This window comes from Accipiter gentilis, chromosome 18 (genome assembly GCF_929443795.1).
Source record: "Accipiter gentilis chromosome 18, bAccGen1.1, whole genome shotgun sequence".
Lineage (NCBI taxonomy): Eukaryota > Metazoa > Chordata > Aves > Accipitriformes > Accipitridae > Astur > Astur gentilis.
The window spans coordinates 20870584-20897597 of record NC_064897.1 but is presented as its reverse complement, the minus strand read 5'-3'; the positions used below and the strand labels follow the sequence as shown (position 1 = coordinate 20897597).

The window sequence follows — 27014 nt, the reverse complement described above, 5'->3', positions numbered from 1 at the left end:
CTCATTAGATATCCGAGTAGATTCAAGGCCTGAAAGGATCTACTGATACACTGTGAAATCTGAAGGATTGTCCTCACCCCCCAGGGAAACACAATCACATTCTTATTGTCATCAAATGGACATGAAGAACTAGACACCTCCGAACATAACAATGAGATATTACGCAGAGGTGGCACCTGAGAATTCTGGGAGTATTTCCTAGCATTCCCAAGGGCTGAGGAAAAAAAAAGGCAATCTTCTTCCAACACAGCTCAGTACTGAAGGCAGTCAGCTCACTGTTGATGAAATCTGACAGACCAAGCTTAAAACCCGTGGTAGCTTCTGAAATTTATGCTGCTGCTGAAGATGGCAGAGCTCTTTAGGTTTTCTTATATGAAAAAACTAACGTGGGAGCCTAGAGTGTGAACCCCTTTGCCCTCTCCGCAATGCAGACTAGGACCGTTCTACACTACGTGACTGTGCCTTTTTCAGGTTCAAGGATTTGTCAAGTGACTGCTGAGTGAACAAAAAATAAGTGGTTTCTTGCAAATGCTACCTCAAAGCTAAGAAAGTAATGATTAAGCATAATGGAAAAGGCACAACTACAGGTAAATCTGGCTTGTTTGGGTCAAAAGATAGGACAACTGACTATGTACTCTAAGTGCTGAAATGATCAACAACAGAGAAAGGCTGGACTCCAGCTAAGGGACTGCCAGCAGAAATCTGAAATAGGTATGAAATACAAGATTTTTTAAATTTCATTAAATACCTGAGCAGGTGTGCAAAAAATATGCAGAGATATCCAAAGTAGCATACCCCAGAAAGCCTCTACTTCCACAACTATGGACTTAGAGTCAGAACTAACATTTCCTGGGGAAAAAGGCTGACCGTCCCCTTTTTACTACGTAGCTTATTGGGGATGGTCCTCCAGCACAGGTGCCCAGCTCAACACATCAGTTTTCCAGAGGCAAAACCCCTTCTTTCTATTTTGTTTCTTAAAACAGAATTATGCTTGAGACTGCTCAAGATTGTACTTGGATGCTAATGGTCTTCCCCAATAAATATTCTATTCTATCATGTTGATGGATCCTCTTTTAAGAGCTGAAACCAAGACAAATACTTCCTCTGAGAAAGTACAAGCAGTAGACATGAGAAAAGGAAATCAAGAAGTGACTTTGAGAAATACATTTTAAATAAACCTCAAAGAGAAGTCAATGCTACTGAACAGAAACTATTAAACAACAGATATGGGCAGTGCTGTAGCTCAAATCCAACAATTAGTCATGCTCTCCTTCAATCTCAAAATGTGGATAAGAGGAAAGAAGGTCTACAGTTCACACTTAGGCTTGACTGTGCCGTGGGGGTAGTACAATAGCAAAAAACAGTCCTGTCTTGAGTATTTGGACATACATATATTCACAACATAGGTGCACAGACAAACACATACACAGGAAGGAAGTAGCAGTGGATACAAAGAAATATTTTAAAATGGCAAGTTATATTTTCTGCCCAAAGTATCAACATGGAGGAATAAGACCAATGTGTTCTAATGGCAATCTAAAATTCAATGATTAATGAAGCACAAATCTACACACATTATTTTACGGCTTTAAGAACATTCTTACCTGAGCACTCCTACTTCATTTTTAAAAGCCTGTAACTGTTGAGGTGTAGGTGCCGTAACATTCAACATTTTCACTGCCACATCACCTTTAAAATAGGAATTTTTTAATAAGTGCCATTGATATATATTCCTCTATTGAGAAAATACTCTATAGAGCAAGCATCAGAAATATTGAGCTACCCTATTTTCTAGCTTTCATGAAATAAACCACTACCATATTAAAATAAGTAAATATTCAGTAAAATGTATAAACACTCTTTTTATTTTACTCTGAGAAAACCCAGCCAAGTCAAAGCTTTCCAAATACACTTTTGAAATCCTCATTCATCAAGAAGGATACTTCAGCCCTTCTAGTAACTATGTTTCATCTTTACCCTAATAACTACTAAATTCAGAAGAACATGCAAGAGTTGAGTTTCTAAACAGTCTGAAGTTCTAACATTACCTATTTAGCACAGTACTTATAATTTCAAAATCATTTTTATGATCCTTCAATGGACTCTCCCTGGTATGTCCATGTCTCCCTCATACTGAGGAGCCCAGAACTGGACCCAGCACTCCAGGCGTTGCCTCACCAGTGTTGAGGGGGAGGATCAGAGGGCTGAAGATGATCAGAGGGCTGGAGCACCTCTCCTATGAAGACAGGCTGAGAGAGTTGGGGTTGCTCAGCCTGGAGAAGAGAAGGCTCTGGGGACACCTTACAGCAGCCTTCCAGTACCTAGAGGGAGCCTACAAGAAAGCTGGAGAGGAACTTTTTACAAGGGCTTGTAGTGATGGGACAAGGCGTAATGGCTTTAAACTCAAAAAGGGTAGATTTGGATTAGATGTAAGGAAGTTCTTTACTGCGAGGGTGGTGCAGCAGTGGAACAGGTTGCCCAGAGAAGCTGTGGCTGCCCCATCCCTGGCAGTGTTCAAGGCCAGGTTGGATGGGGCCTTGAGCAACCTGGTCTAGTGGAAGGTGTCCCTGCCCATGGCAGGAGGGTTGGAACTAGATGATCTTTAAGGTCCCTTCTAACCCAAACCATTCTATAATTCTATGACCACCTCCCTAGACCTGCTGGCAATGCTTTGCCTAATGCAGCCCAGGATATCATTAGCCTTCTTTGCAGCATGGGCGCATTGCTGGCTCATGTTCAACTTGGTGCCCACCAGAATCCACAGATGCTTTTCTGCAAAGCTGCTTTCTAGCTGGGTGGCCCCCAACAGGCAACGTTACTTGCTTAAGAATAACTGTTTGCCACGACGATCACATACCATGCCACTTCCCTTTGTAGACTGTTCCAAATGATCCAGATCCTATCCTTTGTCCAACTGTGATCTGTCCATCTGGTATCTCCCAATCATCACTTGAATCCCGTCGACCAAGTGTTTTCTTTATACATATGCATAAACAATAAAAAGGAAGAAAGCAAGTGCATTAATGTCTGTGAAAACAGCTCCTTTGTTAAAGACTTGGTATCAGCATTTCATATCATTAAAGTCCTAAGAGAACTTCCTTTTTCAGATATTGCATTTGACTTTTCAAGCCAGCCATACACAAAATTCAACACACAGGTATACTAAATTATTTCCTAGCACGAAATATTTGCCACAGGTTTCTGGCAGTATTAAAGCCAGTAAATATTAAGAAACTCTTACCAAAAAGAAAGTCTCATTTATTTTTCAGTTCTTACTCAAATATAATGCTACATTGTGAATTAAAAAAAAAATGCAGACATTCTTATGTATTGTTACATTTGAGATTCATCAGAGAACTTTCAAAGTTCATGAATCACGGTGGGAAAAGTTAAGCTGTTATTAGAAGGGAAACTGGCATTATACTATGAAGCACACCAAGACATTTGGGTGCAATGGAGTAAAAGGGAGTATAGTCAATTATTTAAATGATTAATGTATCAGTCCCAGAATTTCAATATTCCATTACCTATTGGCTTAAAGTCCTTGATCATTAACATACTCATCTTCAAAATAATTCAGAAGGCTTTGATGAAACGAAAGTGACAGGAACATGGCTGTGTAGTATTTCTGTACTATGAATATACCATGCTATGAATGAAAATAGCTGATCTTTCCCTTACCATTCTATTTCTGTCTTCTGAGGATGAGGATGATTTCCGTTCCCGTTGGGGTCCTGGTGATTTCTGTAACGCTTTCACATTGGTGAGTGACCCAGGCAAAGAGGCGGGAGGTGTTGCAGACAAACCTGCAGTTGAACCTAAATTTCAGAAACAGTATAATTTTATCTATAAGCCAGCTTACAAGAATGTAATTGATATTAGGTACAAGAATTGTGTTTAAGATGCAGTATCTCCAAACATCAATGTAAATGTTAAAAGGGAACAAACATATACTAGGAATATTGTCCTAATATTAGATTGGTGCTCAAGTCTTAGATTTCAGGAAGAGACAAGTCTATAGCAAACATCCCTGTACACCAGATAGTCTCCAGTCTCTTGTTCGTGAATTATCAGAAGGACAATGTCTCTTTAAATGGGGGGGAGGGGTGGGGGTGGGGGTGGTATTTTTTTAATTCCACCAGTTTCTTTGAGAAGAAAAGTAGGAGCATTTTAGTTAGCAGTAGCTACCTCTCATATTTCTTACAACTAACCTTTTAGGGACCCAATAAATAGCTGAAATACTGTACTTTGGAATCAAAATATACTAAATGCAAAAATGCAAAAAATTGAAATGTTTTCTAGTTGAGTCTCCAAGTGCCACCTGAAAACCATTTGGCTGTTTTAAAGCTATCTGTTAGCAGAGAGCTCTCATTTAAAAGTAAATATTAGACTGTAGAAAGGATTAAAAAAGAACATGTACTTTAGTTAGCTATTTGAAGCATATTCTATTAAATACAGAAAGAACTGCAAATCTGTAGCCTATACGTTATCTAAAGAAATCTATGCAGGAAAATGTCACTATCAGAGCTGTGTTTCAGAGCCTCAATGGCTCTTTACAAATAGAGCACTTCAACTAGACACTGTTTTTTAAAATACACCATAATTATTCATAACAAGGTTATGCTGACCCTCCCAATGCAAAGGACATAAAATAGGGTCAACTGTTAATTAAATTCACATTGCTCTGTTAAACAATGTATGTCATTGTACAAGACCTCCAACGTTCCAACGCTTTCCCTCACATCAGTGCTCTGGGATGTGGTAGACGACAATACTCCTCCTCATAGTCCTTTAGAAGCCCCCTTCTAAACAAAAAAGTGTCTCCTAATGCCAACTTGAGTTAAAAAAATTGACTTTGTGACTTTTAATACTGTTGCTCAAGTTGAGTCACTCAGTACGTGCTAATTTATCAGATTCTATATATATGCATCAACATCTGTCCTCACTGAACTAAAATCCATACATTCAGAAGTGGAAGGCACAAAATAATGACATACCAACACATCAAAAATGGCACGCAGCATCCATAAACTTTGTCCCACACGCCAAAGCAACAATAATGATGCATATTGGGCATTCTAATTACACTTACAAGCAGCTGGAAGCCAGCAACCTGCAGGATGAACTTGTGTTCATATTCCTGTTACGGTCACTATACTGTCATATATTTATTATATCATTGGTCTGAAACCATATATATATGGAATTAAATGTATGATGATCCCAGAACAGGAGCAATTTTCCAAAAGTTTACTGGGTTACAGACTTTCTCTGGAATAGCAAAGCTCTACTTGAATGCGTTTTCTTTAGAGGTAACTAAAGTCTCCTCCTTAAATTTTAATACCATGATACAGAAACACTAGCCCAATATTCACCCCCTCACCAAAAACGCTTACAGCGCATGGTAAAACATTATAGTTAATCTGTTCATAATAATACCAGATGGCCTGTTTTCCAAGTTATTAGAGCAGAATACTTCAGATAATGTTGGACTTAAGTCATTAGCTTGGACTCTGAAGCTGTACGTAACATATTCCATTCTGTAGCCAGTTTGCTTGTTGGGAACACCTGTCTTCTTACAAAGATTTCTGGAAGAACTTTACAAGTTCATAAGGTGGACTGCTCTTGATATATTCTGAAACAAAAGTCTTTGAAACAGCCAAAATGGTAGCATTGGAAAACCACACTACATGCATTGGACTACCCATTTCTACATGTATAGGTATAGACACAAATATTTACATTTCATGCTATGACTCAATAGTTGCTTTCTCCAGTGTGTGAAATCCCACAGAGTTTTTGGGGATTTTGTGCAATACAACAGATCCATTGACAGCTTTAGGCCTGAATTAGCCCCAGAGTCAATGACATGAAAATGGAAGAGTCTTATTTTACATGGTACAGGACACAAACAAATACTGTTTCACTGAAGATTTACTAACTAAATAAAAACTACATGGTCTAAAACCATCTAGAGCCCTAATGTGGCATCAATAACACATTCTCAAAATAAAGTATTTGTTGAAAGTTGACATGACACATTACTTAAAAACTTGAGACCTAACAGGATATCAATGGAAATGTTTATAATTCAAATTTGATTTCCTAGATTACTTTTCAAAACAAAGAATACTAAATATAGAAAACTGTTAAAGCACTGAACTGACTTAAACTGAATAGTCAAGGAAATTCTGAGTTAAGGACATCACTTTGTCTTTAAAAGCACTGCAATGCAATCCAACGACCTTTGTTTAGAAAAAAATATGTTAAGGTCCACATAAAAACCTCAACTATGAAATTCCTTGCTTTTGAAGATTTAAGTCAGACTTTATTTATAGTAATTTTCAAGCGCGTAAAGGTGAAAGTGAGTATGTGTGAAAAGCACATTCAAAGCATTCCAGCCAGGCCAAGCAAAAAACAGAGGTGTTTTGATAAACTCACACACTTACATACACACGGTGTGAGGGTGAGGCACAAACAGCATCTGTGGTTTTACTTATTTTGTTTGGGTGAAAACAAGAAAGAAGAGCCCAACTACCTCTGAACACTGGGCCAGGCTCAAAATCAAACACTATTTCACTGGGGACAGAATGAAGGAGGGGACTGGGAGTCCGGGATTGGTATTTCCGAAGACAGCGCATCAGCTGGTTCAAAGGGGCTGTTAGAGAGAAAGAGACGGGCAGGCAGAGACAGAAAGACAGACACATAGAAGAAATGAAAGAAGTCATGGGAAATAACTAGGATGCTTTGACTCCTATTCATAGATTGTTTCTGTACTTTGAAGGAAAAAAAAAGTCAATTACTAACAACACTGTTTCAGGACTGGGAATAGCCAATTGTTTTCAGATGCCAAGCAGACAGTTTATGACCAAAAGTTAAAACCAACATGATAGCACAACATTTAAATGCTGGACAAAATGGGCAAAACTGTGGAGAGCTACACCTACCAACACATACAAAAATAGCTAAAACTGGCAACTTTAAATTAGTAGGCTTGCAGGATTAAAGGAATTTTCTTTGTAAAAAGCATTCTATTGCTGGCATAAGAAAAACAGCTCCATCAAACACAGCGCAATAGGTAGATACCATCCTACCAACTACCAGTTTTGGATGGGAGAAACAAAGTCAGTCATAGCCCACAGTACAAAACCTTAAAGATCAGGACAGAGCGCGCTAAGGTAATTCAGACTTTACTAATGGCTGAAGCAAGTTATAATTAGTAGGAGACGACTGTGTTAATGATTTGGAGTGGAAAAACTGTCATATGCCTGCCCTACTTACTATTTCTTTATTTCTATTATTTCTATATTATTATTATTATATTCATAGGAATAAATACAGCACATAAGAAGCCCTCTCAGGACCTTGACAGCCGATGGGAGAAGTGACTTCACAGGCCCATGCATAACATGGGAAGAAAAATAAACCTTCTGGCCCTAGTGCTGACTTAACTGTGAATTAGGGCTGTGTGTTACTGAAGGAAACATAAAGACCTGGCTTTAGTGTAACAACCTGGTTCCAAGAGTAGCACAGGCATGCAGTACAGCAAAGCAGCATCTTCAGCAGGGGTAGAGGGGGAGAAGAACCGGAGTATTTCATGCTGCTTTAGGATGCAGCAGTTCGTATGGAAGGTCTATCTACCACGTTGATGGTTTTCAACGAAAACCCCCGTTGTTCCCACGGGTGGAAAGGTAACAACAGGCATAAAAATCTTTGAGAGAGAGTTGGGAAGTTGTAGCGTATCTGTGTGCAGCCACGTGAGTGAATGAGTGTGTGCGTGCGAGAGCAAGAAAGTGATGGCACAAGATAATTTTAAAACTAAAAAACTAGATACCACTTCAAAACTTTTTCTCCTTCCGTCTCCCCCACTCCCAGAATGACCGGCAAATGACTCAGACCTTTGTCAGACAAATATTAAGTTCATGGACAAGCAAAATGCAAATTTATTTTTTTTTCTAGTCATATTTTCCTTTGTGTCTGTGTTTTGTAGAAGGAAGCAGAACAAAGGGAAGGGACAGAGCAGTTGTTTAATTAAATATAGCACATTAGATAGTTTAAATGCTACTTACCTCCCTCTCCTCGTAAACCCTGGTCTCTAATCAAGTCCTATAAATAAAAAAAAAAAATTGTGTTTAATTTAGGTATTATCATTTACATTCCAGAATCGCGATTGATCAAATTGAGAATCCATAACCTCATATGTTGTCCATGAAATAAAAGTTGTTTCCTACCTTGGCTTACTAATAGCAGTGACTCCAAAGAACTATTTATAACAACTACTAAACTTTTCAAAATTAGTTGCTTTAAAACAGCATCTCTCAGTAGTAAAGTGAAATGCACACCACCCAAAATAGATGCTGACATGAAAATATCGATTTAAACATGCAGTTGGCCAAAACGCATGAAGAAATATTGAACTAATCATTCTCGTTAAAGTGTTTGTGGCACAAATTATTTGAACTGTTATATCAGAAGCTAGGACACCAATTTCCTGTACTGAGGTACATCAGTCAAATGAGTTCTGCTTCATTTTTTCTTGTAACAAATCACCTCATTTGCATAGCCAGGCGCACTCTGTTCTTCTCAGAAAAGACTAACTGCAAAAGGTTTCCTTCACTTGCAATCCGTTGCGAACTAAGAGTATCTTTTACAACATATTCAGACTAAAACCAAACTACACTAAGGATTTTCTAAACAGAAGAAAATTAGAAAATTCTAGCAGTCTCCCTCTGTATGTCCATTTTCATCTTTTTTGATTACACAATTATTTTATTCCTTTATACACCTGCACTGCTGCCGAAAGCACTGGTCCTGCCTCTCAGATGCATCACTGCCATATACCATATGCAAATGTCTATGCAGCCACACTCTTAGTACTCAACTAACATTTCACCTTTCACTCAGCTCACATGCAAAACAGATTTTGTGCCTCAGTGTTGAGGCAGACTTCAAGACTGCTCACCTGACAAATGACTAATTTCTAGAGAGTAGACTCAAGGGTAAAATACAAGCTATTTAAGTTAGCAAAATTAGAAAGAGGTTGTTGTGACCAACTTATTGAAAGGTCCTAGCTGGCCTTATACCTGATATCAACCATTATTATTATTTACGATTCTGCATCCATAAATTTAAAAAACGTGGAAAACAAGTTAAGTGTAGCAGTTTCTGAACACTCCAAAAGAATGCTGAGAACAATATACACTGGGATCTTGAAATCCTAAGGAACATTCAGTAAATCTGAACTCAGCTTACAGTAATAATTTAATTTTCTTCAATGCCAGGAATATTACTTGAATTACAAATACTAAAAATCCCTGTCTTGCATATAAAGAAATATGCTTAACACATAAAATAGTTTGCAAGAGTGGTTACTGGCTCTCATATTCTTAATGCTGTGGTGCAGCTAGCAGCACGAGCCTCGGGACTAACAACAAAACCAAGAGCAGTCGTTTGTGGTAGACTGTTTCTTTGAAAATGAAAGCACAGGACTTTCAAAAGGCAGTTTCTGCTTTTGGAGAATGGGTTATTTGCATTCTTACAGCTCTCAATAGCAAAAATGTCTTATGTGGGATCTATGAAGACTCTGACAGACCACCAAGGATTAGCTTAGAAACAAAGTGCTCATGTACACACGTTAAATTTAACACACTGATATTCATAAGGGAAACATCAAGTCTACTATTCCTGATCCAAACATTATTAATACTTACATCAATATTGACTGGCTCGATTGTATTGATGTGAACATTGGGAGCTGAAGAGGATCGGTCGCGTTGCCCAAATTGATTCCGATGGTCTTCATCTGCTGGTCGGAGGGGCTGTGGGATTGGAATGGATTTTGAAGGAGAAGGACTAGGGAGAATTGGTGGTCTGAGAAACAAAGTCAAGGAAAAAGAGGATTTAGGTCTACAAATGGCTTCAAATACTGCATAGTGGGTGTGGTAAGTCCTTTTCAACTATAATAATACATACATTAAAAAAACCTGATCTAAAGGCCTGCATAAAAACAATTTATAATGAACGATCTCTACTCCCCTATGATCAACTGCAACAACTCTCTGCTGTGCAAACTACCTAATTACATGGCTGTGAAGTGTTCCGAGTTAAAACAAAACAAAAACCTTAACATTACCATACCGAAACAGTAATAATAAATCCTGATCTGAAAAATTCATGTAGCCCAACATGCACTGACGATAGCAAGATACTCTGCAGTTTCCTCACTTCAGAGTGAATGCAATACACTCTTTAATGGCAACCCATCAAGAACGAAAAATGCTTAACACATCTTGCATCAACATTACAGTCAGAAGATGTCACAAAACAAAGTGTATTGACAGGATTATTGTTCAATGAAGAAAGACTAAAAATTACATACTGGTCACTCAACATAATTGATTAATATTATGGCCAATATAATATGAATTGTTGATACTAAAAATAAACATATCACCTCTTAACCTTTAAGAAATAACTTTAAATAGTGCAACATTTCAAATGTTATTTACAGTGCTACAGTTAGGCAATGCAATAGATTTGACTTGAAATATAAGCGTCCAGATTATACAGACAAATTTTCTGAAGAAATGCAAATGCTGCCAGTCACAAATGTAGATAGTCTTTAATTTATGGTATCATGAATCATATATTTAAAAGACAGAAAATCTAAACAGTTGCTTTTTCATTTGCAAGAAGGCAGAATGTCACTTCTTTGGCTATCCATTTATTTTGTTAAAATACAATAAATTGGTATTTCTCTCTTACTCAAGTCAAGGTCAGTCACTGTTAAGTCTAATGATTCAATTTAATGGATATAAGGCAAAAAGGCCAATGAGAAACATTTGCCACCTTTGTAGAAAAAACCCTTTATGTTAAAATATACATGATATCTGACAACAAGGCTCTTAGAACTCACAGAAAATACAACTCCTAGGAGAGGAGCAGAGTCCTCCAGTTGTTCAATTACTCAGGGGTTAGTTACCATGCCCACAAAGGCAATGTCCACAGGGAGAAGCCCCAGAAATAAACCATACAGCAGCATATAGCAGCAATAGGTCCTGGTGCTGCCTCCTGTAAGTGAATGCTCCTTGGCCTCTCCAAAGATCTTTAGGGGCAACTGTTATTTTCAACAGGATCTCTTGACATTTCTTCAGAAACCTGTCTGCTTTAAAGACCATTACTCTACCTTTCATTGAAGGGTTTATACAGTTTGGCACTGATCCCAGAACTCAGTGCTATCTGTATCCTAAGTTCCTGTCATCTTTCCCTTCCTGGCCAATAGTCTCACGATTGAGAATGGCAAATCAGTGCTTGCAAATTAATTCAACAGTCTAGAAAGTCTTGTAATAAAATACTTAGGTTATGTTTGGGAAGTGGGACAGGGGAAGAATAGATGGGGTGTTTAACACTGCTCAACTGTTCTTTAAGAAGTTACCTATTGTCACATGACAGAATATAAACATTGGGAAGATACTGGGAAGCAATAAACTGAAACTGCCAATAGACAAATCTCTGAAAGAGGGCCTTGGACAGCCCAGCATTTCAGAAGATTCTCAGAATTTCATAACCTTTTTTTTTTTTAAATGTGGCTGATGTACATATTCAAAGCTAAAGTTTTCATTCATTGCTAACAAGTGCCTTTGGGTAAAATATTTTCTATTGTAGCTGAGGAAGTTTTGAACTCCTGAACATTTTGTAAGGACATCATGCAACTAGAACCCACATCAGGACATGGGACACTGCACAGATACAAGTGCAGGACTTGGCTGACATTCTAAAGCACTGTATTTCCATGTTAAGGCAAGCATGTCAGATGCTGCACAAAAAGATTTCAGAAGAAAAGCCTAAAAAGTGTCTCAGCCAGGCCAGTACTGTTGGGATAGCTAAATCCTTCTCCAACTTCCTGCAATCTCTCAGTAATAATGAAATTAAGGGAAATGTGTAACAACAAACATCAGATCATTGCACTAGGAGTGACAGTGAGACAGCATTTGAGCTCTGCCACACAAAACCAGAAGCAATCAGATTTTCTGTGATCATGAGTAAGCCAAGGGAGAGAAAACCAAACTGCAGAAATATTGTTTCAATTACATCCCCCTTTGAGTCATAAATGGTCATCTGGTAAGGGAATCTGCAAATACTTCTGTATTTCTGGTCACAGGTCATAATGCCCATTATGTTGCTAGCACAGATAGCATGCTATGTCATACCATGTTTGAAAACAATTTGAATAGCTTTTTCTACTCATTAAATTCTAACTGGGGGAAGTTCAGATCTTTAGAAAAAAAAAAATCACAGGCTGAGAAAGAACTCTCTTTTTTGGAGTCTCTAAACTATTATTGGGAGGATCTCTGAGCTTTAGACACCAAAGAATCCAGAGATGGGAATTTCATAAGCAGTTGGCCGCGTGCTCCATCTATACAATCAGGATTTCAATAATGGGTGTCCTTAGGACACTTACAAAAAGGTAGGTTATTTTTGCTAAATGGAAATTTTCTTGACAAAGGTAACTAGTGAAGAGAAAGACACAAGCGGTTTGCTAGCCAAGGTGGTCTACTGAGATCACAAGCCCAGAAGAGATTACCACCAGCCTCTGCCTGTGTGGCAAAAGCTGTATCTTGATCTGCATCAAGATCTTGATTTACAGAAAACACGTCACCACAAAGAATGCAGCAATCCTCTTAGCTACAAAAGCCTGTTCTTATAGTATTCCTAAATTTTAATTACTCCAGGAGGGTAGAAGGCACACTGGAACTAAAAGGACCAATCATCATAATTTGGAAAAGGGTGACATTGTCTATTCCAGTCAAGTTACAAAACTAGTTCTGTAGGCTATGCAAACATTGTGCCAACAAACATACTGTCAAAAAAAACCCCAAACCCAAAAACCCAACAAAAAAGAGGGGACCAGAACATGACTACTGCAAAGAACTGTTTACTGTGGCATACATGTACAGCAGGCCAGAGCTTAAACGAGCAGCAGTTTAAATATCAGAATCCAAGTTTCTGTTGCTCCTGTGGCCTTTGTAAGCAGTTAACAGCCAACCTGCTAGCTAGAGGAGACCTTCTACAAATAAGAACGTCAATATTCTGACATATTAGTGAGGTTATACCACCTCGTCTTGCACACTTTCTTCCAGCCTCTTAGATGAGGGTATTCCTTTAACAAACGATTCTCAGCTTCCCAGGCAACAAGCTAATAAGAGTTGTCAAATCCCAGTTTAATATGTTATAACCTTTTCTGTTAGTATGACACAGCATGCTTTTTCCTTGGACCATGTATTTGGGATAAGCACACTGTTCCCTCCCTTTTTATCAAGACAAAACAGAAAAGAGGTTTTGTCAGGAGACAAGAGTAATTGCAGACAGATGTACATTTTTACCCCTTGCCAATCACAGCAAGTGCCAATGTGTCTACAAAATTGGGTCCAGGGGGAAGAAGAAGGTAACTCAGAAGAGTGCCCACACATGCTAAGTTTTATATAAACAAACAATTTTATAAAACCTCTGCCAGATCTTAGAACTTGCAATGACAGAAGTTAGTTTAGTTTACAAATACAGAAGAAAAATTTAATACAGATTTTACTCAATTTCCTTTAACTCACCAATGTGATATTTCATACATTTAAGAGCTGGTCTACTCAGGAAAGATTTTTCTTAAGAGTGTTGGTTAGGCTTCAAGATTTTTTTGCTTGGATTTTTATTTTGCTGTAGTTTGGCAAATACTTAAACTGAAAATTCACATTCACCTAGCTTCAGTTATAGGGTGTGCCATTTCCCTTTTAAAATGACAGCATCTCTACTAGACTGAGATTTTTCTTCTCCGCCTCCCAGTCTGAACAACTGCATCTCAGTTTAGCCACAGGGCTCAGTGTAGTACACGCTATCCACCTGGTAGACTGCGCACTCATACCAAAGCCAAACCTATTGCAAGCTAATATGCATACCAAGGCTTTTTTTGTTTGTTTGTTTACAACAGAGTATGATTGGCTTTGGTTTTTGTTACTGCTGTTAATGAAGAACACAGCGCACTTCCATTTTCAAGCAGTTTCTAAGGACTGCTAAGGATCTGGGATACAATGGTGTTTCTGCTCCACTAGCAAGCAGGTAATCTGTAAATTTTGGAGGTGGAACATATTCTAATTTAATTATTGTGGTACTCCATAGACATTGCCAGAAAACAAAGTAATCTTTTTTCTTTCCCCACCTCTGCAGCCTGGAAATCGTCAATAAGCCCAAATCAAATGCTGACTTGAGGAAAAGGATAGCAGTACAAGTTTGTAACTACAAGCTAGAGAAGATCACTCTTACAGCATCCTGTGAAGTCAGTCAAAAAGCATCATGGGACAGATCTGTAACAGTCATAACTTCATACGGATTAGTGCGTTTTTCTATACCATAACTTGTTTTCTTCCATGTTGTCTTCTAGGTATAAAACAATTGCCAGGATTATCACAACAGTGTGCATTTATACTGGCCTCTGGGCGCAGATCAAAGTTTAGCAATGCTTTCCTAAAATTTCCGACAGCTTCATATACCAGGGGCTATCAAGAGAACCCCCACAGCTGTCATTACTCCTCCAAACCAGGTTGCAGTTCACTAGCATGCTTTTGCAAATAAAGTCTTGGGGACCAAGAGGTTTCTTTCACCTGCTGTACAGACTGCAGATGATTTTTCTAAAGATTCTGGTACCAGGCCTTTTCTGCTCAGCAATAATGCATATCAAACTGGATATTGTAGGAAGTTTGCTAACATTTACATTGAGTGGTCTGGAAAAGGTCTGGTGCCTGAATTTTTAGGGGAAAAGTTCATCATTGTTTTATGCAATGAAACACAAAGGTTTTGACCACTTAAAACATACGGGGATCTAAATGGTGTTGTAGTACTAAATACAATATTGTAAGACTGTGTCTTTGTTTCCTTGGCTTTTCAGAAGCTTTTCTAGACATTTAAACATCTTCAGCTGAGGCAGAATGATCAGTGAACATTTGGAAGACAGAAAGGAAAGCAGAGGTGTTTAATCACAGGCTGGAGCCTGCTCTAAGACAGGGACTGGCAAGCTTCCAAGAATGGTGCACCAGACAGTCCCCCTTTCTTCCTCAAATTTAGAAGATCAAGCGTGTTGGGAAATGCTGCTTTTTAAAGAGCCAAGATGTTGCCAACCTGCTTACTAGCAGCGTTCTGCCCCAAACAAAGCAGAAACTTTCAGTTTCTATCAAGTCCAACCTGCCTCTGTGCTACTCAAAGTCCGACCATGCACCCCCTTACCACCCACTCCACAGGTTACTTACCCTGCCATAACATCTGCCTCATGAGTTTGCTGAGTTTTGCCCAACATCACAACATCTGAGAGAACGGATGGAAGTTGAAAAAGACAACTTTGGAATATTCTGAATAGCTAATCTCTCCCCTTTTCATATATCTGTAAGATCCAGGGAACTGGGTTCACAGAAATCCTGTGCTCATATTTTACTAGCAAAGATACAGAAGAAACTTTATGATAGTGCAATGAATGAAATGAATACAATGTATTATATATAGTTTGCGTACTTCAATTTTATTACAAATGGCTATTATTAGGGAGACCTACACTTTAGAAATTCTTCCCAGTTAAGTGCAGATTATAGCTAAAATGACTGCTTTGGCACAACAGGATAGCGCAAACTGAAAAAACTAAAATGGGACAAGAGACCTAACATGGAGGCCGGACACATTTTTATAAGGGGTTCAGAAATGCGCAAGTGGGACAGTATTTACTCCCTTCTCTTGGGGAAGAGCATCTGGAGGGACTGCCTATGGCTTACAGTTGGAAGAATGAAAGGCTACAGGACTGGACTACTTTAGGATGTTACACATGAGCAAAGTGAAACAGAGTTCTCCAGCATGTTTAGCAGCTTTTGCATCATGTCCAATGGTCTTTTTTCCTTTATGTCCCTTTCTCTTTCCAACTTCTCCATTTGATCTCTTGAGAACTTCTCAGCATGTCATACACGCCTTTGCTCTTGAGCTTGTCTTGCAACACAAACTCTTCCTTCCTTTAAGCACTTTGCCTGCTGCTGGAATCCCTTCACAAGGCTAAAGATGAAGAAGGATGTTTGCCTTCTCTTTCCTCATGTTAACCAAACGATTAGTAACATCCCTTCCTCTGTGGGCTGTGCCATGTAAGATGCTAGGAGAACAGAGAAATGAAAGGAACAATTATTAAACTAATAACTCTTAATAAAGCGCTAGTTCCTCATATTTTCAATCCCATTGCCCAACTCTCAAATTTCAATCCCTTAATCTCTTCCCATACAAGATAACCTCAAACGTCAGACTTTTTTTTTTTATTCCAGCTGAACTGTTGTCCCATATGGTAGCAGTACCCTTTAACAAAACCACTGGTAAGTATATGTTTTCATAGAAAAGGCCTGCATTTATTTTTTTTTTTTACTCTAAAAAAAATTGAGATAAATTAATATTTCCACAGTTATGCCTTTAAAAAGCAGAGACGTATTAGTAAAGAAAGGCAAAGGGTAACTGGAGAAAGGTATGGACGGTGCTATGTGCTCATACAATAGCATCTGAGCTGCTTCTGGAAAAGAAATACTACAAACATAGATGCTTGGGGAAAATGCATGACTTTGTAACATGCATACTACTTATAAACACCAGCTGATAATCATAAACGATTTTCAAAACAGAATTTTGAAGGCATGATGTATGCTTTTTTTTTTCTCCATTGAATAATGAGGTGGACAGCAAGGAAAAAAGCAAAAAGTAGAAAGCTAGAAACCTTTTACAGCTCCTGCAACCACAAACATTTACAGACGCGACACTTAGGAAAAGCTCCTTAACCTCAACTGGCAAGTATATTTCAATGTTAATATTTTTATATATGTGAAGTTAAAAACCTTAAGGCATTAACCAGCTTTGGTCTCAGTTTTTCCTTTCAGTTTTTACTTCACAAAACTAAGACTGCCTGAAGTGGTGCATGTATCAATTAAGTTAATCCATCCTGTTGTATCTTTCGAAAACTGGTAAGAAAGCACAAATGTGAGGCAGAAGCAACTGAAAAGTAGGAAAATTGAGCATAGACTAGTATTAGGATTGGGGCTATATAGTGCCTTTGGCATCTGCAGACATTTAACAGTTGCTATGAACAAGTTTCTTCACAGATTAATAGTTCTAGCATGGTTATAATTTCAGCTGTACCATAAGAAAGGCAGAGCCTGCTTAGCTTAGAGAACCTCAGCAACAGCCCTGTCCACAATCTGCTGTACTAACATCCACGGGATACAGAGGCAACATCCACTACCTGGAAGAGGCACTTCAAAATTTACTTGAAACTGCACAAAATAGTACAAATAAGAACATCACCTCTCTTTGTACTTACCAAATGAAGTTCCCTCTGCAGGACTGTCAATCTATTTTCTTGGAAGGCATCATATTTGATCTCTCGTAAAATAGTCTTGGCTGTCCAGGGAATTTCTCTTCTAGTTAGAGTCCATAGGTGCCTGTGTAGCTTCCAGATGTGTTTCTGCTTTAGTTTGGGCACAATGCTCACTATTCCAAGAGAGCCTCTGTCAAATTCAGCTCATCTCCATGCAGCACACATGTCCTAGGAATGTTTTTCTGAAGGCTTTTGTATTTGGTGTTCTTAATAACTCTGCGTCAGGTTTCTTGACTGTGATACACATCCCTGAGTTACTCTTTCCTGGAGATTTGTTCAACTATCTACTAGTGCTGGCAGTGATCTCTTAGCTACTGGGAACATAATCTGAATATGATCACTTATCTCTTCACAGAGACAGGGTCCAGAATCTTTGTTGGAAACACAGGGGATAGAGGCTGTGGTAACTTTTAGAAGTCTAATTTTACAAAACCTGGATCTGCAGCAAACAGATGCTATGAGTATATCCCAACATCTAGATAGGAGGAAGACGGCTGGTCTGGAGGACACTAAAGCAATGGGTATGTGGAAAAGCTACTAAAGCAGTATTAGGAACCTGGAATTGGCATCTGTTCACACCAATCTTTGTGAAGAATTTGTGAGGATATAGTTTTGGTTTGTATTAATTTTAAGTATAAAATCTTTCCAGTTTAGACCAGGTCTCAGCTACAATGCAGAAGAAATCAGTTTAACAGGTAAGGCCCCAATTTTACAGACACTTATGCACATGTTTAACTTAGGTTACTACTGATTTACATAATTTGTGTTAATGAAAACATTCACTTCTTTGAAATTAAGCATAGGTGGATATATTTGCACGACAAGCCAGATTACAAAAATGTAGAGAGAGCTGCAAAGCAGTATTTTGAGTGTTTCTAAGCATATAGTACTGAAATGTTGTGTTATTAAACAGCAGGAATAAGGTCATACCCAACAGAATCTGAGGGGGGCACTGAGGGGTACGATCCAGACGCTGGGGCGGTGTCTCCTAAGGAGGCCTCCTCCTGTGATATGGGGTGGTGTTCAAAGAACTTGGAGACAAACAGCAAACTGTGAGACAAGAACAAAACAAAAACAACCTAACTTGTGCAAAACCCAGAAGCTTCACAATATAACACTCAAAGATTGAAAAAACCCCCACCAACAAACCAAAACCAACCCCTCACTGATCAAATTCTAAATTTTAGATAGACTACATGAATATTAATCTACAAGATCTGTTAAAAATATTACTTAACAAAGGATCAAAAGATCATGCCTTAAACATACTTTTGCAGAAAGTAATTTTTTAATCTTTTAGTTGAAATTGCAAACATCTGGTTCCTCAAGAATGCAAAACTCATACCTATATGTTGAGTACACAAACTTATTTTAATGTTTGCACTGACGCAATGCCAAAAACCAAATGCCAAATGGATAGAACTGTTGTCCATAAGCCCTGAGCACAAATTCTAGAGATGCCCAAGGAAACAGTTACAAATACTGACATAAGTAGAAATTAAATTTATTCTTGGGGGAAAAAACTACCATTTTAAGTGATTCCTTACATGAAAGTCTATTTAAAAGACTTAATAGCCTCTGCTGAAACCGATCAAATAGAACATAGAGCCAGTTTACACCAGATCCTTAACCTACTTCAAAGACTTACACAAATAGATCAATAATTAAATTCAAGAGCACGTGTTTGGGACACTCTCTTATGTTTCTTACCCAGGCATCAAACTCACTAATGGATTTATCTTCAATCACTGTAAAACCAACTGCAATGTCACCAAATTAAACTAGTGTCTCTTAACATTTTTTTCAGGGTGAAGAGAACAAACCCCCATCTAAACCCACATCTAAACATTTAAACAGGGCCCTAGCCATCACATAATAAAGAACCAGTTTTGATTAAGAATAACAACTGTGAACAATGAGAAGTCTGTCTGATACAGTCAAGTGCTCAGCCACCCCATTCATGCTTCAAAGAAAGCATTTCATAGTCCAGCAAAAAAATATGAACTGGTTGTCTGAGTTAGCACAGAAAGAATATGAATTATGCAGTCTCACAAGAACAGTTCAACTCCTGTATTTTTTTCAAGCACCTCCTCTGACTTCCTGAATTACAGATTTAACATAAGAAATCACTGACAGTTGTAAGCTTAATAAAAGGCTCAACTTTAAAACCAGTTGTGATTACTTACTCAAGTTGGTCATAATTAACACACATCAGTGGCACTTCTGTACTACAACGCTGGTGAAATTTGTAGCCACATGTCTGGCACCGGAATCCCTGGAAAAGGAGCTTTCGACAAAAGTCGCAGAATGCTAATGTGAAGAATGTTTTTCGTACCTACATTGTCAAAAATAATCATAATTAGAGACCTGATAGCCTATTTGCTTTTATCTCCCTCAAATACACCTACAAGCCTCTTTTTTTTTGGTGCTGGAGCTACTTTTTTGTATAGCAAACAGATTTAACATAAAAGATTGTCTCCTTTTTGAAGCAGTCTTCATGCTTTAAAATTTTCTTTCAACTATTTATCGGAATGAATGCTTCACTTCACTAGCAGTAAGAAAAACAGCAACAAATCTGAAGCAAAACAGCGCACTATTATCATGCTAGAGACAAACGCTCAGAATTTAACTGGATACAGCCTATAAAAACAAAAGCTGCTGAAAGATTATCTCGTCTTCTAATTTTTCCAGGAGCCAAGTGACATTTCTATTCAACACTCACAGGACTGGAAATACTCACATGGCTTTTATATATGGCTTTTTTATATGGTTACATATATAGTTACAATTTTGACTACTGAAACTCAGAAACACTTAAAATTGCAAAAGGGTGAGCATAAATTATCCCCATATTATGGGGGGGGGGGGGGGGGAGAGAGAGATTTAGTTTCATTTTCAAATTCAGCAATACTTGCCATAAAAGCATTCTAGTTGTATTACTACAGGTAATAATCAAAATTTCAGAAGGATATAAAAAAAATATATGTTAAACCTACTAGACTTTCAGCTAACTAGCCATAGCCAAACCAGCTTAAGTAAAATAGTTTAAATAGCTTGCAAATAGAATTTTGGGTTTTTTTCATCTAAATAAAAGGTCTTTCTTCTTAATGTGACAAACATTATTTCCAGGATTTGGTATATAGCCGGAACTGTTTAGATGAATTATGTTTAGCAGCTTCCATTTACATGTGCCTTATCAGGTCAAAACATATTTGTGCACTAGCATCACTGATGATGTCAGCACCACTCTGGGAATAGTTAGTTCATTAGTTAATTGCTGCTGCAGAGCCAGCAGGGAGGCCCAGAATACATTTTATAGATACAGCAATACAAAAATAGTAGATTGTTATTACAGCTCTGCAATGCAGTGCTGATTTAAACCCCCTACATTTATAGGTTTTAGAGGGTGTATTCCATCCAGACATGAAAGTTTTAAGGGTGATCAAGTACTCCAACATCACTTACCTCGATTACTAGTCTATCTAATTCACTTAAGCTATTGTGATTAAAAACTTCTTTGGCAACCCCCACCACATCCCACAGATACAAAATATTATTCAAAGTTGTTAATATGAATTTGAAAGTACAAAGTTGATTTAACCCTACTCAACCAGCACACACAAAAACCAGTACATACAAAATTATGTGTTGTGAGTGGCACATTCTCCAAGACTTCCACATGCAACTCCTCTCCTGTGAGCCAGGAAATGTCAGTGTCCCAGCCAATTGGCTTCTTCTCTCTAAAGCGTAAATAAGCCTTTCGTTAGCATCAGTGCACAAGCCCTTGCAGGTCTCCTGCTGAAGATGTGAGATCAGGTAGAAAGTTGCACTGTGGGGGTTTGCTACCCAGTCTCTAACTGCAGGAAACTTTAAAGGCAAGACATTAAGCTCAGCACATACCAAGGAAAGCACACCTTCCCTGGACAAACTACGTGAACAAAATGCACTTTTGCAATCAGCTCAAGTAATGACTGATTCCTTGGTTCCAAGGTGCCAGGTACCTTTCTGACCAAATGAAGCGCTTGTGAAAGCACCTGTTCCGTGAGAGTTCCAAAGAGATGGCTAATTTTGTGCAGTAAGATAACCTACAAACTTTTTAGGGCTGGAAACTCAATTTTTTCCCCCACAGGAACCCTATATTCAGTTAAGAATGCACTATAACCAAGTCAAATAAACCCCCAAAAGTTAACAAAACCTATTTAATACTTGTTTGATTAGCATGAGTTTGATTAATGAGTGTTTTGCCAGCAGTCTATACAGCATATTACTCCGTACTATACCTGTTCTTGAAGTGATTAATTCTTTTTCTAGGAGTTTACCATTCTTTTTAGACATGTCTTCAAGGCGTAAATTGTTTTAGTGTAAAGTATCACATCATTCTGAACTTTGGAAACAAATTCCACAATGTTGGATAGAATTGGCCATACTGGGTAACTCCAAGAAAAGATTCTAAGAGCAAAAACAATCACACACAAACCATACCCATCTTGTATTCTGTAAACAGCACAGCATTCTGGAATAAGACCTCTCATCATCAGAGCCTTCTTTAGGCTGTCTCGGACTGTCACTCCACATCTTGCTGGAACCTAAAGGTCAAACATAAAAGAAATTAATTAAAACAAGTTCCAATTTATCCTCCCCAAACCAATGCAAACATTTTGACCCTCAAGCGCTAAAACCCACTTTTCATGATGCTTTACAGAATGCTAGATAAGAGTTTTTAAAAAAGTTTTTTGTACTGTGGAAAATCTTATTGGTGAATAGTATATAAGCAATCTAGCTCAGCTAGAAGAGAGAACAAGCTCTCATTTCTATTAATGTTTGGAATGAAATCTTGTCCCAACTCCAGAAGTGACTTTCCAACTCTTCTCAACTTGAAGAAAGTGGAGACACAGCACACAGATAACTAATAACTACATACATGTATAAAAAGTTCAGGCCAAGCTGTAAAACTAAGTGGGGCAACATGCCAAGTGGAAATAAAATGAAAGAACTAACTTGGACTGCACTCAAAAAAACATTATGATAAAATGTAAGCATTCTATTTTCTATTTCCAAAATAGAAGATAAGCATGCAAACAAGTAAAATAAAACAATCATATGAGTCAGGCAGACCATCACCTCTCACTTTAACCTCTATTTGCAACTCTACAGACACTTCCTATTTGAAAAACATAGTCCTCTCTTCCATTTCCCTATTTGAAAAGTTTAAGTATCTAACAGGAGGGGAAGAATGGAGAAGCACACTAAAACTAGCCAAACAAAAACCTGCAAACTATGCAAAGTAGAGATATTTTCCTTGCCTATACTCTATTCTAGCTGTATGCATATCTTAAAGGACTAAGTATATCATCACTAGGTATACCTGTGATTTAACAGTGTATAGTGTCAAGCCATAAAACCAGAACAATACATAATCTGGTGATTAAGTGTAGTTAAGGTGTTGAGTATTACCCATTTACTATTTCTAAAACTCAATAGTGAAAATATGTAACACTTTAGGTGGTATACATACTGGGACACCTCCTATAATCACGGACAGCACCTCAAACGTGAATCAAAAGAAAAACCCACAGACTTAAGCAACCAAAAAAGTCTGTCTGAACACCTGAGACTCAATTCTAGCTTGCTAGTGGCCTAAGCCAGAGGCCTCGGTCACCAAAAGCAGTCTCTTAATCAGCTTCAGCTGGCTTTGGATCAGAGCCTAGTTTTTGCTCCTTGCACTTAGATTTCCATGGGTATTTAGGGGCCCTATGCCCTACTTAAGGATGACAGTGAAAAGTAGCAGTCTATTTCAAGTGGCTTTGTGAACACCACTTGAGGTTACGCTATATATTGTGTTTCTAGAACTCAAACGTGCTCTCTTAGAAGAGACAAATTAAAGGAGTATTTTGCTTCATGATCTTCCATTAACATGAAAGTGCTTCTTAAAGGGTATTTGTGCATTTCATCTGGTCAATACACAAACATTTGAAAAAGAATTTCTGCTAATTCCTTGGAAAAAACATCCTATAGCATACTGCTTTACAATCTTGACATTCTGCCTTAAGTGACTTTGTTTTACGCATTCCATTACTTCTTAATGCATCTTTTTATTAATCTAAGTAACTTCTTCCCATCCTAGCAGTTAACATTCTGGCTTTCAATCACTTGTAGGTCATTCCTCCAGCATAAAACAACCCTAATTGCTACTAATGCCTGTCACTGCTATTAAGAGGGAGCCTGGGAGTGCCTATTATCATCAATATAGTCAACAACTTTCCACTGTAAAACTCAGCCCTCTGTTGTTTAAGTCGCTACCAAACTCATTGTTCACACTGAAACCAACTGTTCAAAGGGTCGTTCTGTGACCGGTACCCCCGGCTCCTGATGCCGGCAATGTGGTTAGCATAACTAGGACCATTTTAGGAGGCAAGCAGCCACTCTCTGTGACCGAGCAGGTCACAATTCGCTCTCTTTCTCCTCATTATGAGGCCCCGAAGGTCCTGTGAACCAAGAGACAAACCAAACGGATTTCTTCTTCCCCTCCGTACTGGCCTCAAGGTTCCTTGGCGCCAGGCCGATTACTCCCTCCCTTGCTGGCCTTGAAGGTCCCAGGCGCCTGGGGCTACCAAGCGGTGGTGATGGCCCCGCCACAGAACAGGGAAGCGTAACAGCACCCAGAGCACTGTCTGTAAAACCGAGCAGTTCCCAGTCCCAAGGGGGGAACTTGGACCGGAGCTGCTGCTGGACAGTGAGACCAGGGGCCCGCTGCCGTGGCCAGGGATGCCTCTGCCGTCCTCTGCTTCCTCCGAGGACTGAGGGAGTGACTCGTATTCTTTCATATGAATTTCAAGTCTAGATTACGATTGTTATGTTGATACATCAAACCATGTATTAAAGATTTGACCTGATCTGCAGAGGGTCCAGGTGATTAGAAATTGTAAGTTGTATTGCAAGTTCTGTATTGCACTACTTATAAATTGTAGAATATTGATTCTGCTTGTAGAAATCCTGTGCCATTCTAATCATAAGTTCTATGCTACAATAATCATAATATCCTGTTAAGAAAATAAAGCTTTAATTGTAACTACGATTTAGTACCATCATCATTCTGTCAAGGATCCCTAAAAGAACCTGTCTGTCCTCTCAGTGCTGGGTGACAAGTCCTCCCTGGCTCCAACATATATGCATTTACAAATACAGAGTAAATATTTTTAAGAATTTGACTAAAATCTCTGAGGATTTCAGACCTGTGCTCCAACCTCCCACACACATCGGGTCCAATCATGAGCCATTTCAATGGAGGCAAGCAAGCGTTCTGTCGCTCAAGGCTATTCTTCCTCTACGTACAGCTCCCACTGCATTGAGGTAAAGCCCCCCCAGACACTTCAGGTCTACCTTTCCAGCAACCTCAGTTACTTCACCACTGATATCCACGAAGGAAGAAGAAATTAAAATACTGAGAGGGTGACAGACAGACCGTGGCGGGAAAAAGAGGAACAAAGAGAGCCAGGAAAGTGGCTGGGCATGATGGAGAAATGGGAAGAGAGGGGCAGGACAAACTTAAGAACTGACCAGGGAAAACACGTGTATACTGGCAGAGGGCATGCCATCAGCAGGTTGGTGGAAACAACCAAGCAGGACAGAGGAAAGATGGACCGAAGAGCTAAATGAGGCAGAGGGCAGGAAACAGAGATACGATGAACTACCACGTAGGGAAGAACTGGTTGAAACAGCTGGGAAGGCAATGGAAGCACGTCCCGATCAGGAAGCTTTCGTGCTGTGATTAGGAGACAAGACAGGTCGTTTTGGACAAGGAGCACGAGGGGGAAGGGAGTGCCTAACAGAAGCATTAGAACTGAGCACAGAGGGGAAGAGGTTCTAGCGTAGACAGAAAACTTCAAGGCGGTAAGTATTAAAAGAAACCAGGGTAGTAGAGCCTAGACCTGGGTGAAGGAATGGAACAGGACAAGGAGGGAAAGCCAAGCAGTGAAAAGGTGACCAACATTAAAGAAGAGATGAAGAGAAAAAGGGAAGGAGCCTTGTGCTCACTGGAAGACATTTTCTTCCTCCAGCACTGATCTCCCATAAAGGGCAATAACAATCTCCAGCACCTCATGAAGCAAAGATCTGCTATCAGGAACCTAAAAGCTTCACCTCTATTAATTACACTAGCGTAAATAATGACACTTCAGGTAATTTTTTTTTTTGCCTTGTTAATTTTGCTGAAAACAAGATTTATGAAGTTACAGGCTTCCTTTTAAGAGATCAGAAAGGCAAGCTCTCAAAACTTGGGAAGTATCAGAATGAAGGTTGCCCACATCAACTCAAGTGCAATAGGACTATGAAAAATGTGCATTAAAGCATCTTGCTCACTTATGATTCGCTGTTCCTCAGTATTACTTCCACAAGTCCCCTTCATCAAAATCCTAGCCATATTTATGCAACTTGCAATTAGAAACATGGATAGAACATTTGTTCTCTTCACTGCCATTTGCAAGAAGATCCAGCTAAAAAGCAGTTAGGGAACTGTTTTGATTACTTTCAAAAATCACCAGGATCCTGAATCAGCATCACATTTAGAACATTCTTTTACAGAACTCCTGAGCAGAGAAACAGAAGGCTAAATTAAAAGAACTAAATACTAGAATAAATCCCTGTAGTATTGATTAATCATTTTCCCAGACTGGTACAGTATGCTCCATCACCATCTGTGCATGTAGCCCTTCAGCCCCCTCCTTCAGTCCCTACCAGCGCCTGCTGTAAAGCAGAAATCTCACCCTGCAAAGCATTCCCTCTAAAGCCTCTCCTCCCCCCACCATCCTCTTCTCACACCCAAATTGTGGCAAAATTAAAGAAAAATCCCGCTCCAAGAAAGTGATTTGGAGAGAGACTCCATCTCAAGAAAAAAAAACCCAAACAAATTATTTTTTTCCGGCTAACAGACAGGCTCCCTGAAGCAGAAGTTTCAGAACAGCTTTGTACTCACCCCAGCCGGAGGGAGGGCGTGTGGCCCCCGCAGCCTGGGAACGCAGGGAGCAGGAGCCCTGGCGTGGCACAGCCCCCCGACCCACCGAGCACCCGGGCTGTCTGCCTGGAGCTGGCAGCTCCAGCACAGCAGGCAGGCAGGAACCCCAGTGGGTTTATCAATTCCATCAAGAGTTTTGACACGATTCCCACAGAGCATTTTAACTGAATCACATCAGCGTTTTTTGACAAAATCGGTTCCCCGTGAGAAAATTTCTGATCTACTCCAGAACATGCACTCGTATGACTAATCCAGTAAACCGCACAAAGTTTGCATTTTATTGAAATAAAGAATGCTTAACATTATTTCAAAGCCGTTTTTGTCCACGTCCATCCATTATCTTTTGATCCCTTTGTTTTGTAACTAAGAGAGAATCTAAATATGTTTTGTAACAGTTACCACCTAGGAATTCATCCTACTGAGTTAGGAGATCTGTTTCCAAGTTCTAATTGCTAACGGTTTTCTTTTTAAAAGATTTGTAGATCAGAAAAGGTTTATGCTTTTATAACAATTTGAAAGTTGATTCAATTTTCAAAAGCAAAAAGCATGAAAGAGTATGGGCTATACAATACT

The 27014-nt window shown here is 38.9% G+C and overlaps 1 protein-coding gene across 4 annotated transcripts in view; it reads right to left on the bottom strand.

Moving 5' to 3' along the window:
* Positions 1–27014, bottom strand: part of BRAF (B-Raf proto-oncogene, serine/threonine kinase) — an 89091-nt gene that overhangs the window by 22323 nt on the left and 39754 nt on the right. For 3 of the 4 annotated variants that reach the window (XM_049821509.1, XM_049821510.1, XM_049821511.1), the window contains exons 4-12: positions 21914–22017; positions 21069–21171; positions 19618–19766; positions 18362–18481; positions 9711–9870; positions 8070–8106; positions 3682–3818; positions 2858–2975; positions 1605–1689 (exon numbers count right to left, since the gene is read on the bottom strand). In XM_049821509.1, coding sequence (XP_049677466.1) covers positions 1605–1689; positions 2858–2975; positions 3682–3818; positions 8070–8106; positions 9711–9870; positions 18362–18481; positions 19618–19766; positions 21069–21171; positions 21914–22017 — 1013 coding nt within the window. Of the gene's footprint in view, positions 1–1604; positions 1690–2857; positions 2976–3681; positions 3819–6538; positions 6659–8069; positions 8107–9710; positions 9871–18361; positions 18482–19617; positions 19767–21068; positions 21172–21913; positions 22018–27014 lie in introns of all 4 variants that reach the window. The other variant, XM_049821512.1, reaches the window with a different exon arrangement.